This window comes from Pelmatolapia mariae, unplaced genomic scaffold (genome assembly GCF_036321145.2).
Source record: "Pelmatolapia mariae isolate MD_Pm_ZW unplaced genomic scaffold, Pm_UMD_F_2 NODE_ptg000392l+_length_51772_cov_1, whole genome shotgun sequence".
In the NCBI taxonomy this organism is placed as follows: domain Eukaryota; kingdom Metazoa; phylum Chordata; class Actinopteri; order Cichliformes; family Cichlidae; genus Pelmatolapia; species Pelmatolapia mariae.
The window spans coordinates 22,930-39,354 of NW_027052079.1; the positions used below are offsets into that span (position 1 = coordinate 22,930).

General features: G+C 41.8%; 1 protein-coding gene across 1 annotated transcript; it reads left to right on the forward strand.

Moving 5' to 3' along the window:
* The first annotated feature begins 5,917 nt into the window (after positions 1–5,917).
* LOC134623092 (profilin-1-like) lies at positions 5,918–9,808 on the forward strand. Its single transcript, XM_063468301.1, has 4 exons — positions 5,918–6,000; positions 6,117–6,255; positions 9,075–9,267; positions 9,364–9,808. Exons 2-4 carry the CDS (start codon positions 6,118–6,120, stop codon positions 9,459–9,461), a joined length of 429 nt encoding a protein of 142 aa, XP_063324371.1. The 5' UTR covers positions 5,918–6,000; position 6,117; the 3' UTR covers positions 9,462–9,808.
* Positions 9,809–16,425: the final 6,617 nt, after the last annotated feature.

Below are 16,425 nucleotides of genomic sequence, written 5' to 3' on the forward strand. Positions count from 1 at the left end.
TTCAGTGATCACAATCCACACACAGGTGTAGATCTACAACACTTCCTCACACACAGCTCTTTCCAGAAAAATCACTGCAAGTCAGACTTTACTGTGCAAAAGTCTTGAGTCACCTGCTATTTCTCTACATTTTGCCTCCAAGGATTTAACTTTCTTCTGATTTTTAAAGTGGTTTTAAGCAGTAGTTCTGAAGCTTTCTGGGAGTCTGGGAGTTTCTGACTTCTTTGGACACTGGCTGCTTTTTCACTCATTTTCAGTCCAGTCCTTGTACTTAAACATTTTCACAGGAATGTTGAACTCTGACTTACATATCATTCAAGTGTAACAAAGTCTCCTAACACAGTGGATAAACCAGCGTTGTGCCTACAGGCAACTTAGCAAAGAAACAGTTTTAAACTGTATCTTTGGGTCAGTTGTTACCAGCAGCCTGTCACAAAAACAGCCCTCAGTACAATTTCTTTAGCGGAATCTATGAAAACTGGCCCAGTGGAGATAAAAGAAGAAATGTGAGGCCTAAAAAACTCCAGCAGATGAACAGTATCTGAAAGTCATGACCTTAAGAAAAAGAAATCCAGGAGGGCAGTAAAGGAGCTGTAAGGAAGGGAAAGAAGTGGAGTGAAAATGATTGGAACAGGTGTGTTGAAGTGATGACTGATGAAAACAGAAAAGTACCAGCAGCTTTATTTTCAGACAATGATGCCAAACACAAAGCCAGTGCAGTGAACACTATCAGAAGCCGGACGTCAGCGTAGCTTGACAGAATGTAACAAAAGGCAGAAACATAAAAAAAAAGAGCTTTAAATGTTCTTCAAGAACCTGGAGAACTATTCCTGAAGATACTTAAAGACATAACAGGAAGCTCCTCGGAGAGTTCCGGCTGAAAAGCTGCTGTGACTCAGACCAAATGTTTATTAATAAAAAGAAAAGGGAAGCCCTCAGTACTGTGGCTACGACACGTCAAATTAAACCCCCCAAAAAGGGAACATGTTGTAATAACACCTTTTCTAATTAAAAGGAAATGTGATTTAATGTGTTAATAAACATGTTGCAATAGCTAAGGAGATGAATCTGACTACAAGCTATAGAAGACGGACAGATATGTTTAGAATAGGTTTCAAATTGAACACTATTATAACTTAGAATTGAAAGTTTTAAAAGAAATGCTGTGAACTGCTCAGAAGGCTGGTCAGAATGGTAAAAACTCTGTTTCCCCCATATTCCATATTTCATGCTTTTTTGATGGTGTTTCAATAAATCGCTGCACCCATTTTAAATTTTCAAGGGATGGCTCAAGACTTCTGTGCAGTGATAGGATGGTGTGAAACGGCTTCTGCAATTAAGACACAAAATTACAAAACAAGCGGTCATTTCAACACTGATGTGCTGTTGTGTTGGATCATCACAGGCATGTGAGGGGGGGCAGTCGTGTTCAGGCAGGCGGTGTCTTCACCCTGAATGTAATCCAAGTCCTTCTAGAAACAACACCTAAGGGCAAATATTTTGAAACAGATCCTGAATTCATTTCAGTGCTCACAGAGGCCTTAAAACTGTAGCTTTGCTTCAGATTGAGAGTTGAACCTCCATCATCTCTGTAGCTCTCAATCCTCACACACATTTAAACTCAGGGGTTTTTCCCCGTGTTTTATTTTTTTAACCACAAAGCACTCACTGCTTGTACAAACTCTGCATCAATGCTTCTCGCTCTGAGTCCCTGCATGAACGCGTCTTTACTTCCTGTTAGAAAGTCCCAGTTTAGTAAAAAAGCAACAAGCGACTACAAAGAGACTTAAAAAAACACCATATTTGAAGCATCTTCCTTAGTGTGATGCCCCTCCTCCTCCTCTAAATGAGGTGAGGGCATCTGTTCAACTCTGCAGAGGTGGAAGGGTGGAGGAGGTGTGCATGTGTGTTTGTGTGTCACAGGAAGAACGAGCTAGTGGTAGGAAGTGGGTGTGGCCTTTAAAGAAGACACTGAGTACAGTTTAAATTTTCTGTTTCCCATTAAACTCGACAAGTGTCGTCTATAAAAAGGATCGGTGATAAAAGTCAATTTACATGCTCTAAACGTGTGAGAGTGCCATCACGCACATGTGCACACACAAGCACACAGACACACACTTCACTTCACTGTGCTTGTCCATATAAGGACACACACACACTTGATAGTACTTAAAGTGCAGTAAAGTGTGTGTGAGACTGAGGAGAACACCACTTCCTCTTCTCTCACTCGCTTCGACTTCTTTCAACTTGAGTCAGAAAGCAAGAGTTCAGTTACTGAGGAAGTGTGTGTGTGTGTGTGTGTGTGTGTGTGTGTGTGTGTGTGTGTGTGTGTGTGTGTGTGTGTGTGCGCTGCACGTTCTGCTTTAACCTCCATAAATGGTGCCTTAGCTGCAGACTGGAGGCCTCCGGCATTTCTTTGATTTGACTGATTGATCAGGGCTGATCAAGCCGAGCGAAGACTCGTCTCCACTGAAATCTTTCTCGCTTCAGCGTGCTTCTGTCTTGCGTCAGAGCGCGGCACACAGCCTAAAGAATGAGTTTCAATTTGATTTAATCAGCTCATGATTATCTAGAGTAGCATCACGCCAGATTCCTGCTTTCACTATAACCAATGGAAAGTCCTCATTCCACAGGAGAGCTGAAAACTAGTCAAGAATTAAGTTTTCTGTTCACTCAGTGTGGATGACTCTTGGTTGTCAACGCAAATCAGTGACACAAAACGGCGCCGTGCGACCAGCACATGGTGACCTGTGGTCCCACAGCTGTATCAGCCTCTCAGAAATAACAGCCTCTGATCCTTATCTTTGGAGGCCTGCAGTGCAGAATATGTTTTGCACTTTGTCTTGCATATTTAAAACTACTGACTTGTCAAGTTTAGTCTCCAAATAGCATGCGGTTAGCTTTAGCTGAAGACTTGGCGGTCACTACCATAAAACAACACTTTAAAAGGAGTTAAATCAGATATGATGTGTTTCTTAGTTTGTGTTCTTACCTGTGATGGGAAATGTTGCGTGAACACAGAGACAGTTTGGCATTTACTTCAGACTGAACTGATTAGTTTGCAGTATTGTGGTGACGTTCGCAGACTGTGGTGTTCATGGTCAAGGTTGCTTGAAGGTTACATCAAGTGGCAGACATCAGTCTAAATTTAAGATGACGATGCTGATTAGAGTGGCTCACTGAATTCTGATTTGTATACCACCTTCATACAGTGCTGGAAATTGGCTGTTGAAGCTCATATAACATCTATTTTTAACTTATTGAATTCAGCTGGTTAAAAACTGTCCACAAAGGACAGGAAACCTCAGCAGCAGCAGCAAGTCAGCTGACCACAGCCTGCACACAAAGAGGAATCTACGGGAGCTCACAGTGCAAATTACTCTGTGAAGTGATCATTTTCACCACGCTGCAGGCAATCTAAGGGTTGCCACACCCGCCATATCTCACTTTAAGCTCTGCTAACAACCACAGCATAGTGCACAGCTTTCTGTCACTCGGTGGTGTCCAAACTTGGTTTTTTTACAGGTTTTTAAATGAACTTTCTGACAGTGCGGATCCTTCAGCCTTCCCTCCTCTGTGATCTGTGAGCATTTCATCTTCATGTCAGCGTGACTCATTCACTTTGAGTTGCATCAAGGTGTGATGGATATGATATTGCATTGGCAGCATCATGACATGAAGTTTAGTAGCACATGAGTGGGAACAAGAATGAGAGAAGAGTCTTGTCAAACTGCAGTCTAAGGTAAAATTGAACAAAATGTCAATGAGGTTTGGTTCCTGTTTCCTGCCGCAGAAAGGCAGAAAGAGAGCATTTCCTCAGGGTATGCATATTCTACATGCCGGCCTGTATCAACCTGTCCTGCCCAATTCACCTCACATTTCTTTTCCCTTTCGAGCTGACTGATGCTTCAGCATGTTTTTCATTCTTCACAAACCTTTTTGCCTGGAGTCAGAGGTCCAAGGAAGAGACCCTGTACCCGTTAGACTTGTTTCCCAGGCCTTACTTTGCATGCTGCTGAGGAGCCGGTCCTCCAAGAGATGCAAAACCCTGAAGTTACTCCTCCAGTTCGTGTTACCGATTTCATGAAAACCACTTTATTCATGTTGGTTTGTAGTAAAAGTACACACTGTGACTGGGTGTGATAGCATGACTACCGTGTTTAAACACGCCACTGACACACACAGGCCTGAACTAGCTCAGGTATGTGTGTGTGGTCTGTGTGTGTGTTAACCTGAGGTATGCAGCATGTGGGAGCAGATAGAGACGCCATGGCTTTCACTGAATCTGCCTTCTAGGTACTCACCTCTGCTGAACTGCAGCTCCCACAATGCACTGCAACTGTGGGTGAGCCTGCTGATGTCTAAAGTTAACAGTTGGGGATCAATATAGGTTTACTTTAATACCACGGCCGCATGTTTTAATGTCTCTGAATGTGAGTTACATCTCAGCCATGGGAGTTGTCGTGGATGTGAAGTGAAACGCGTCAGGAGGAAGTGGTTTGTGTGGGACGACAAGTTTCTCAGCAGCTTCTTGCTCGCTGACGGTTTTAACTGAGCTGCTCACACCTCACAAACCTTCCGCTGCACTCACTCACTAAGAGGTTAAGGATAACTAGGTTAGTTACTAACAGTGCAATCTGACCATTAACCCCAGTCAAGCCAGTCCTGAGGTTTGCCGAAAATCCTGCAGTGCCTCAGATGTCCACTCAAAGATATCCACCCGCAGACTCCCATGTTAAGATGTCCAATTTTACAGCTGAAACAAACATGTTTATGGAGTGTATTTTGAGATTTGTTCACTCTTATAAGTATTTAATATTATGTCTGATCAGAGCCGCAACAAGAACTAAAAGTTCAAAAATTACAGCAAGTAGCACAACAGTCACTGTCAAATGTTGTAATTCTCATTTCAAGTTCACATAATTCACTGTGTTCAATCCTACTGATCAAAACTGCTGCTATATTGTAGGTAGGTGGGGATTTTTTAAACCAGAAGTGACCAAATTTAGAAAAGAGGTGAGTGGCACACTCAGCTATTAGCTAATGCTAACAAGCTTGGTTAAAAAGCTACATCCACAGACTGTATGGGAGCACTCACACAATCATGTCGCGCAATGACAGCTGTTAATTAGTGCTCAGTAGCGTTTATGTCACCAAACCGGGAGCTTCAGTACAATTATTGACACAGCAGCCATATTATTGTTTTGATAATTGCATAAAAAATGCTAAAACGGCTCCAACAGCATATACACAGTCCAGAGTTCCAGTTCAGGGAGTCCAGTTAGCTGAGATGGAGTTACAATCTAGCATCTATACCCACCTGTCCATCAAAGAGGCAACACCCTAATGTAACTTTAAGTCTTAATACAATTTCAATATGCTGAATATTAACCTCCCTCCAGGGAGGGAGGTTAATATGTGCTTTTACAAACAAGACTATAATACAAAGTTGAATAAAAAGCAGAGGACCGATAATAGAGCCCTGTGGAACTCCACAACCTGTCAGAAAAATACATTAAATCAGGCTGTAAATGAGATTATATCTGCTGTAAATTTGGACAGTATAACGTGAGTCTATGCTGACTGACTCACTGCTTCAAGTGGATATTAGAGGAACTGCACGTGCCTTTTTCAGCACTGGAGGTTAATGCTTGGTTAACAGTTCAATTTAATAATGCAGGTCTCTCCACAGAGAGGCGGACTGACCGATTACAGCTCAGCGTATTACAGGACTGATGTTTTAAAGGTTTAAATTAGTGGATGTTTGTGTGCTGATCAAATCACTTCCTTGTTTTTTCTTTTACTTCCCAGGTGAGTGAGAGAGAGTGACAGAGAGACAGAGAGGGGAGGGGTCGGGCGACTCTCTCACTCAACAGTGACAGTGAGAGAGGAAGTTGCCAGCAGGCTGGGAGTGGTGTATAAAAGACAGCTCTTCTTCCTTCTTTCTGCATTCGACTGCTCTCTCCCCTCTTCCTCACACCCAAGACTCTACCTGCACAGGTAAGCTAGCGAGCTGTCCCACCTCTTTCTCTCTCTCTCTTTCAAACATAGCAAAACATAATATTGATTTGGTGCTTGTGAATCCAGGTTATTGATCAGTTTGTGTTTTTGATCAGGATGTCGTGGCAAAGTTATATTGATAACTTGAAGACACCCGACCAGAGCGGGACGTGCCCGGTGGCAGAGGCAGCCATCTGTGGAATCGCATCTGGGCAGGAGAGCGTTTGGGCCAGCTCACCCGGCATCCAAGTCACGGTACACACACACACGAACACACAGTGTTCCTCTTCCTGCCTCTACAAACAGCTAAATATATGTAAAAAAAAATGTCCACTTCCTCCTTTAAAGCTTCTGCCAAGAGTTTTTAAACAACCTCACACTCAAAAACTTGCTCAGACTGGTGACATCAACCTGCACAAACTGCCACTCCTTTGGCTCATTTTCTGTTGCTATGAGAAAATTTCTTGGAAATAGCTTCTTATTTTGCATGTCTGTGTCTTCTTCTTGAGCTTTGGGTGTGTTCAGTTTGTTGCCTGGCTAGCTCACTTCCCGCTCTTAGTGCTGTGTTCAGGTGCTGCAGGAAAACACGTGTGCCATACAGCTTTTTTAAAAAAAGTCAGAAATTTAAAGCTTGGCTTCAAAGGGGAAACTCACTGAGCAACAAGGTGACAATTCTCAGCTCATTGGCTGCTTCCCTTAGCTTTTAATTTTTAAAAGTACAGTAGAGGAATTGGGTTTTTTATGATTTTTTTTTATTATTTTTTTATTTTTTTTAGTTTCGATATGATTTCAGGTGTAGAAACAACTTTTCAGGAGTTCAAGAGATGTGTTTAAACTTCCTCATTTTAACTTTTGCCAGAAAGCACAAACATGCTACAGTACATGTAGTTTTCTGGAAATGGTGTTAATTATAACTGGAAAGAAAACATGTGTCATTCAAGGTTTTTAGGTTTTATTTTATTTCCATTAAATAATTGTTCAGTGTGACAAAAAAAAAAGTTTTACGTGAGGTGCTCGTTTTTCTGCACATTTTGGAAAATGGAAATGGAAAAAGATGAATGCTAATGTCTCAGAGCAGGCTGCGTAACGGTTGTGAGTTTCCGGTAGTTTCCGGGTGTTTGTGCTGTGCGTTTGCTTTAACTACCTTATAAGGAGACAATGTCGAAAAACGGCGAATACAGGAAGACGAGACGATCACTTCTTGTTTCTGAGACACACACACACACACACACACATGCACACACACTGAGGTAAGGAGTGGAGTGTTGCACAATTTCTCAAACACACACACATGGACACCCACACCTGCAGGATTTGTCTTTTTTACAGTTTGTAAACTTTAAATTTTAAAATTAAAGAAGTTCGTTCCTGCTTTTAAAAACACTCTGTGTGCATTTGCGTGGGTTTGTTACACTCACTAGTGTTCTCCTCTCTGATTGGGTGATGTTTTTCGGGAAGTGGTTTTGCCTGTGCAGGCAGCAGCGTGTGCATTTTGGTGTGTGTGTGTTCATGTCTTGACTTGTCGTCCTCACATTCTTTCCTCCTCGATCCTCCTGCAGCTCCCTTCACTTCTCAGAAAAGTCGCCACAAAAACAGAGCAATGGTTAAATCTCACGTGTGAGCTCAGAAACCTGCAGAGCAAAAGCTGACAGAAAGCAGGAAGTGTGAATTCAGTTACACGTGAGGCTGAACCCCGAGCACGTCTGACATTAAATCCATCAAAAACAGTTGGCAGTGATCAGCTTTGAATCAGGTTTGTGTGCAGGTTTGTTAGTTAAAGAAGGCCTCAGAAAGAGGAAGTCATGCTGAATCTAAGCATGTCAGGTTCATATGTGTAAACAGAGATCTGACGCAGACTGCATTTAAAGCTACAATGCATGTACTTCCTGGTGAGTTTGAAGGCACTTGAGGCCTCCTTCCTCTCTGAGCCTCAGTCACAAAACATGTTTTCTGAGAAATGAAGCGCAGTGAAAACACTTCAAAAGGTTAAATCTGTCCACAGTTCATGTGATTCAGCTCTGCTGCTTCAGAGCAAAGTGCAGTGACAGTGTCTTTAACAGCAGCGATCACTTTTTATTTCTGCAAGTCAACACTTCAACTTCTTCAACCGCATCTCGAGTTTGAACAAATACATTTGATTAATAATTTCATTTCAATAATAAAACCAGACTGACCCCCCCCCCCCTCCCCCCGAAATCTAATACAGTCCCACAACAGTATATATATTATTATATACTATGATAATAATCTTTTATTTTTAATATAAAAAACGTATAGTAAAGCTTTTATTTTTATTAGAATTATTGATTATACTAAATCTTTTTTATTTTTTCTGTTTTAAAATAATCTAATTAGCAGTATTAATGATCCAGTTAATAGATAACTGACTTATAAAACAAGGAATTAATTAATAGATAAATCTAAATAATAATAAATAAATAAATAAATAAAACCTGAAGCTATAAATGTGATGCAGTCCTAAAACCAGATAAGATCATTTTTAATTTTCTACTTAAAAGAAAATAATGTGAATACAGGTTATATCACAGATGCATAATGGTGAAAAAAATGACTTTATTTGTGATAAATGCATTAAATGAACACATTTCTGTGACCTCAGAGCTGGTAAAAACACTCTGATTAGTGGATGGTGTCTGAACTAGGCCAGTGCCTGTGTCAGTGTGACACACTAACAAAGCTCAGCCAAACCAGTAAAACCAGTATCAACAGGTGGCGCAACAAAGTTATTATTTGTTCCAATTCCAGCTGGAAACACACAAACCAATGAGCCTGAATGTCGTTTTTCTCTCTCTCGCTTCCTACTCTGCATGCTCACAATGATCACACCACATTAAATCATGTTTCAATTACTTTAGCTTCCTATTCTGACGCTTGTTTATGATCCTCCGCACACTGCAGCTGCTTTTTTATTGTGAGATTTAAATAAACTCAGCCTGTAAAAGGAGAAGAGCCCATGCTGGTCATGGTGGGTACTTCAAGGTGGCTGGGAATTTGGAGGACTCAGTTGAATAGATCTACTAATCTCTATCTCTCGCTCTGTTTCCCTTTTTTAGGTCGATGAGATCAAGAAGCTGGCTGCTAAAGACCGGTCGAGCTTCGCTCAGAATGGCGTTTACATCGGTGGAGTAAGGTGCCGGCTGATCCGAGACCAGATGGATGTTGAAGGAGTCTTTGCGCTGGACCTGAAGACCTCAGCAGATGCCGAAGGAAACACGTACAGCATATGTGTCGGAAAGACACACACAGGTAAGATGTTCCCGTTGACTCAGCACATTTTTATCCTTTGAATTCACTCCAAATCTCTGAGTGTGACACGCTCCTGCTTCCTGTCTGTCTCTGCAGCGATACTCATAGCCAAGGGCACGAAAGACGCCTCTGGTGGTCAGGTATCCAGCAAGGTGTTCAAAATGGTTGAGTACCTGAGGACGTCTAAAATGTAGGCCAAGACAGCCACCTTCATCTCACGAGATGGATGCCACCTGCACCTCCCTTCCCCTACCCTCCTCCCTGTGTTTCTATATCTGAGCTTCTTTAGTTTTGTTTTGTTTTTTTAAGTCATTTTCAATCTTCAGGTGTGTTTCCTGCTGTAGAGATGAATCAAAGGGTTTTCTCTGGTCTAAGTTACCTTGTGGTAGCTTTTAACCTGAGATTACACCTCGTGTTTAACGCAGGAACATAGTGTTACCATTATTTTTCTACAGTGGCGATTGACCAGCGTCCAATCAGAGCTCTGTGAAAACTGATTGCACACCTGAATGAAATAAAAACAAACATGGTTATACTTACATTCTGAGGGTGTCTTTATATGTGTGTGTGTGTGCTACAGCTTGTGTTCTACAAATGATTTCTACAAACACCTCTTCTTCAGGGGCTGATTTATTGTGCGACACACAGCTAAAAAAATAAGACAGTCTAGTGCACTCATATACACGCATCACACCTAATATTTGATTAAATATGCCACAACAAGTTGTAGTATTAGTATTAAGCACAACTCCTTGTTAGAGCTTATATAGCATTTAAACAATACACACACGTTTGTCTTTCTGCATAAGTGTGGACCCATATTGACTTACTGCCTTATCAAGTCCCCTGATCTAATCCTTAACCTCAAAGAGTGCTCTGAAGGAGAAAAGGCCAACTTTTCCATAAAATACAAAACTTCCTCTTCATACATAAATGTCATCACATGCTGAATGTCTTCATTATTATGGTTTAAAACCTGCACAGGTTTGTGCACAGGTATGGGCCCACACATCCACATTGCTTTTTGTACACATTAACATACTGGCTTGTCAAGTCCAAAACTAACTGACTCCAAAACCAGATATGAACCCTCACACCTCCCGCCTCCCTTCCCCTCACACTGTACTATGAAGCAGAAAAGGCTTTTGTGGCTTTATAAAAAAGGATGAAAAAATGCCCTCCACCTCAAAACCAGGCCAGACTGAATTTGTTTGTTTTCCCTGTGCTTGTTTGGGTTCTCTAGGGGAACTACAGCTTCACCCCACAGTCCAAAAACACGTGTGTTGGGTTAACTGTGGGTGTGAATGTGACAATGACTGAAAACATTCTCATAATGTAGAAACATTCGCATTATTTTGGATTCAAGCAAAAAATGACTCTTACGATGAAAACTGTACAAGCCCAAACACGTGTCATCCTACTCATGTGTGGGCACATGTTAACCCAGAGGCTTATCATGGCTCTTTAGTCTTTCAAAGGCATGAGGACTCTCTGAAATATCCCTATAATGTAAAAATGTGCTCTTATTTTTATTTAAAAGTCACATGGTAAAAATATACCAAGCATAGCCGCCCACAAATGACTTCTTCTCAGGGCCCCTCTCCTTAAACTCACGAGGTCCCATATGCACGAAGATCCTTATAGTTCTCACAGAAACCACGTTAGCCTAAAACATATCAGCACGGACAGCTTAAAAGTAATTTAGAGGAAAACTAAGCAGAAGGGGAATAAAAGTCTTACCTCAGTGAGGAGGTGTTACTGACTTTAGAGCTTTGCATGATGCACTCTTTCAAAGAAAATTTTATTTTAAGGCAGCTGCGAATATCTTCTAATTGAAGAAACAGGAAAATATACCTTAGCTTATAAAATGTTTGAAAACACAGGCCTATGTGTGTGGCAGGCACACTAATAATGAATGTGCTTTATAGGGACAGATCGGCTGACCTCTGACCTGTAGACAAGAGCTGAAATGCTAAAAACTGCAGTTCCTGTAATGTCCACTCAGGCCTCCAAAAAAGTAATTCAGTCCCCATGATCTCCCAAGTTAAAATGTCCAAACGTAGAACTGAAGTAAATATGCTTGTACAAGATGCCCAAAAAGGCTGAGCTCTACTTTTAATAAGTGAAATTCAGATATCTGTGCCTGTGTGGCGCACTCATTCAGTCCATGGACGCGACTTTATAACCCTGCAAGATGGTATAAGGTCATAACTTAGCACTCCAAACTCTCATCCAAACATGGCCACGCCTGACTCTAAAAAGATCAACATGGCACCAGCCAAAAACTCTTACAAACACTCTGCTCTTCACCTTTTAGTTGGAGACCTTTGTAAACACGGGTCCCCACAGGTGTATAAAAACAAACATCTGTGTATGTTATTAAAATGCAACATAAATGATTACTGCTAAGAGTAGTACAACTAAAAGTAGTATTATTGAAATATAAAAATGTGAACTTCTAGTGCAACATGTGATTTTGTTACTATGGTACTGCAGCCCACTCGTACTGCTGTGGAACTACAGTTACATGTCACGGTGAAGTAGAAGTGACAAACTTCCACTTTACTGACACAGACAGTAAGATCAAATGCAGCGCTGCAGGAGAACTTACACTATGTGTCATATACAGAGTGTGCCCCTCCCCCACCACTCCAGTAAAGTGCAGCTATATTTAGTAAAGGCACCGGGGACGCTGGACAGGCCGCCGTGTAGCCACTCGGTGTGTGTGAAGTACAGTTAAAGGTGAGCGTAAAGGGTAAGGTGTGTGTGTGCTGGGGTTACTGCCCTTTGCAGTGAATGCTGAGCTGGTCTCACATTTCCCCTTTAGATGAACTTTAACCTTCTCTGTGAGCGTGAGGGACCATCACTCTTGTTCACCCCACAGCATAATAGTCATTCAGCACACTGAGAGTAAAACTGGGCCCCACAAAAAGACTTTTTTTCCTTCATTCTTGTGACATTTTGAACTAATTTGTGCCTTTTTTCACCGCATTATGGTAGAAATTTAAATTTTTGTTCCTTTGAGGCTTTTGTTTAGGAGGAAAGTCCTCTGTGAATGTTCATGTCACACCAGTTTGCACAAATGATGAGCTAAATCGTTTTATTTAATCAGTCTGCTGGATTTTAACAGTTGGGCTGTATTTTGAAACCTTTGTGAACTTGTACCTGCATTCAGTGATCAGCTGCTGCAGCTGCCCCTGTCGCCATCCACCTGTGAGTCAAAGAGGCCACGCCCGTAAAAATGCAAACTTTAAGCTTTAGTGCAATTTAAATATGCAGATACAGTCGTTAAACCTCACCAGTCTAAGCTTGTGTACCTGAAATGACTGCAGGTTTCTACTGCTGTCAACCAAAGAGACAATATTTCTAATCACAGATGGGACTGAAACAGTAAACCAGTGTTTATACTGGTTTACTGTTTCAGGTTGAATGTGAAGATGTTTACGGAGGTGTAAACACCCTTAACATCTTTGCATTCAACCACAATGAAATCAGGTATGCACAAAAGAGACACGTGAAAACAGCAGAAATCAAATCTGAAAACAGGGAATTTCAGAGGTTTCCGTTTTTTTCATTATGTGTATTTTTGAATGAAAGTCAGAATGAGAAACACCTTTTTGCCCTTTGAAGATGAGGGACCACATAAAATAGAGTTTAACTGGGTAACTTTTACTTAAAAGTAATCGGTCTAAACCATTGGAGTGCCCACTAAGACAAAACACACAGCTTCCTCAGAGTAAAGGCCGTCCTTTGTCATCAGGGATTTCGTTTCTTTAGGTTTTCCTCTGAATAAATATTAAACCTTAAACTGCTTATTAGACAAATTAACATGTCATGTGATGTTTTCCCTCAGATGAGCCCGAGCTCTGGGGTTCGTCTGGCTGTGAGCGTCACAGTGATTTTAAAGTTTTAGATTAGATCATGCACACAGAGCCACATTTGTTTAATGATTCCTGTGTTTGAAAGCATTAAATTAAACAGTGATGATAGCACTCGAGTGTTCGAGTCGCAGCACTTCCTGGATTCAAATCGTCTCTGCAGATATAAAATCAAAGAGCAGTTCCTTTTAAAGCGGCACGGCAGGTCCTGATTACTATTTATTACTATTAATGAGGTGGTTTTATACATTTCTTACATTATTTTCAGACTTTTCCATTTCATTTTCATTATTATTATGTATGTATTTTGTTATTTACCTGAGCTCTCCTGCCTTTGCTTTGTGGTGTTGCAGGCTGTGTTTAATGTTTTGGCTGCAGTAACACGGGCACTTAATGACTTTTGGGTGAAATAAAGATTATATCACACTGTTACTCCAGTGCAGCCATGTCCCCTGAAGTCTTTAAGCTCTTATTTCAGAGCAACTGATGGACAGAAACATTCATTGTACCGGAGTTTAAAGACTTCCTGGATTGTGTTACACTGCTGGTGATTTTCCTTTTGGCTCTTTGGGAAGCACTAGAAATGTGTGTGTTCAGGAAGAGACCGGAAGTATTTACATATCTGAGCATGTTACACTAGGACTGGAGTCCTCATAGAAACGTACACAGCTTCAGATTAAGGCTGTTATAATTATGTTTGCAGATGGCAAACAGCAGTGAGGATCTGATGATTAACTACAGCTGGGAGGTTTTTCTGTTTGCCTCCGTCCTGTCACATGCACACACTCCCTCCTTCCTCCTCCTCCTTCTGCTGCAGCTGCAGGGAGAGGCTATAAAAGCCCTGCTGGGGGACAGACAGACACTTTCCACGTCAGTCGGACAGTCAGACAGACGGACAGACGGACAGACGGACAGACGACCCCCTCTTCTTGCTCACTGCGTCTGAACAGGTAAGCTGGGACGGCAGACAGCTGAGGGCTCTGCTTGGAGATTTTTGAATAACTTCCTGTTTGTTTCCGGCTCAGACTGCTTCTGGTTTGGTGGCATGTGTTTTAGACTTTTACTCTGAAAGTTCAGTTTGCAGAAGTTCTCCTGAGGTGCTAACATAAATGAGTTCCTGTTCTGGAGACTCATTTTGTTCCTGTTTATAGCAGGAAGGGGAACAAAGTTTGAAAGGTTTGACTTTGGGTGGGCTGAAGGTCACAGAGCTGACAGACAGACGTGAGAGGCTCAAAGTCCACGGACGGCCGGACACCCTCCATGTGCTCATGGGGAGCTTTAAATGTGAATCTTTAGCGTTTAAAGTCCCCCTGAGCTCAGATCTGCACACATTTAAGCAGGTTATATAAACCCCAAGCAACACTTCCTGAATCTGACTTTTCACCTTAAAGGAAAGGGTTTCATTACATTTTGAACAGACTTCTGTTCTGCTGACTTTCTACTTGTTGAGTGACTTTGATTCATCTGTAGTGTAACGCACTTCTTTCTGTGTGACAACATTTACACTTGGAGACATTTTTATTGTGTTATTGGTTCATTTCTTGTTTGTTTAGCAGGCTGAAACAAAGTGTCCCTAAACCTGCCCCGCTGCTAAGCTGCTAAGGATCATTCAGCCAATAAAAGTTGTTTTCATTCATTCCACATGGTCTAGCAGCAGACTTCACTCAAAGCTAATGATCACAGGTGGTTTAAACGTGACCTGCTGGGTGTCTAAATGGCCACTCTGCACATTAAAATGAGGCGTATCGTCCCCTCAGGGGTCTGCGAGACAAGGGTGTGGTTTAAGGGGGGGCTGGGGGGGGCACTAATCCTTCAAAATGATTCTGTATCCAAGCAGCCATGTGTGGACTAGTCTGTCCCCCTGAATGCATCATTGTAAATATAACTATAATGTGAGCGCTCATTGACTTAAAGCTATTGTGCTAATTCTCGATATAAAGCATGTTAAAGTGAAGCCCCCTCCCCATCGTCCTTCAGTGGTCTGATGTTTGTCAGATGAAAACATATTCCATACTGGTGAACCAGTTTGTATGTTCAAACTTGTGCTTCTCCACGGCTGACCAACAGTGAGCAGGAGCAGCTCACAGACCAGTGGTGCCACATGCTTGATCTCATGCGTGAGCTGTTCTGTTACGAACTGGACTCGAATGTATTCACAGATGAGACCAGAAAGCATTTTGGCCACTTGCTGGGCCTGCATGTAGTAAAAACCAATGAAGTTGCCTTTATCATCATTTTATTTCTAACCATAAACCGATAAACACACTTATGCATGAGTGAATTAAACTCCACTTACAAAACTGTTAAATGGGTTTGTCCAAGCCTACTAACTCCTCTGAGCAGGTCTCTGAGTGAACCTGTCAGCGGTTAAACTGGGGTTTGTGAGGAGGGAGTCCATAAAGGAATAAGAAATCCTTAAAAAGATGGACTTTAATAATATGATTGGCTTTGCCTTGAGAGGTCATTATAGTCAGTTATAGCCTCTTGTATGCTGTTAAGGCCAAAAGCTGCAGAGGTGAGTGTCTTGGGTTTGACGGCTGAAAGTCCTGATGAGCAAAGCTACCTAAAAACAGTTTTTAGTGGTCAGCATTATTGTGACTGCCTTTTAAAGAAACATGAGAAGACTGTGTGAAATGAGTAGTTGGTGTGCATTTAAGTGTCCTCAGTCAGCTTTACTTTGCTCAGTTTTCAGCTCACCCAGCATGAACAGGCCTTGTTCCATCTGCCTGAGACGTTTAACGGTAGACTCATGATAACAAAATGGGGTTTCAACAGATTTCCCCTAAAAGTTTCACTGACTTTTATGACTCATATGTTTGGACTTGACATAGAATACAGACAACATCTAGGTGCTCAGATGTACCCAAGCTGTGTACAGGAAAAACACTAATACTTCGAAGGATCAGTGACTTCAGAATTTGGTTGAAGCTGGGGCTGCTGTGCCTCGTATTGAACAGACTTTGTCAGACTGCCGCTGTTATAGTCAGCTTATTCATTCTGAAAGAGGCTGGCTGACCCACACTCATCTGCAGCCAAGTTAAACTCTAAGCAGATGTACAGTGTTTGTAAAGGCCATCAGGGGTTTGGAGTGTACTGTAAGAGCTCAGCTGTTCAAATGGCATCTGCCCAAACACACTCTTACATAACACACAGCAGACGTGAGGGACGCTCTGAACCTGCTCACACAGTTGGACCAGTACACTTTAACTACAGGAGCTTTTCTCAGTGTGCACAGAATCAGAAGAGCTTGCTGTATGAGACCTAGCAACCAGATAAAGCC

Excerpts from the sequence above, each read along its gene's own strand:
- LOC134623092 (XM_063468301.1), top strand. The coding sequence starts at position 6,118 with ATGTCGTGGCAAAGTTATATTGATAACTTGAAGACACCCGACCAGAGC. Across the intron at positions 6,256-9,074 it reads CACCCGGCATCCAAGTCACG|GTCGATGAGATCAAGAAGCT; the intron begins GTACACACACAC and ends TCCCTTTTTTAG. Across the intron at positions 9,268-9,363 it reads TGTCGGAAAGACACACACAG|CGATACTCATAGCCAAGGGC; the intron begins GTAAGATGTTCC and ends CTGTCTCTGCAG.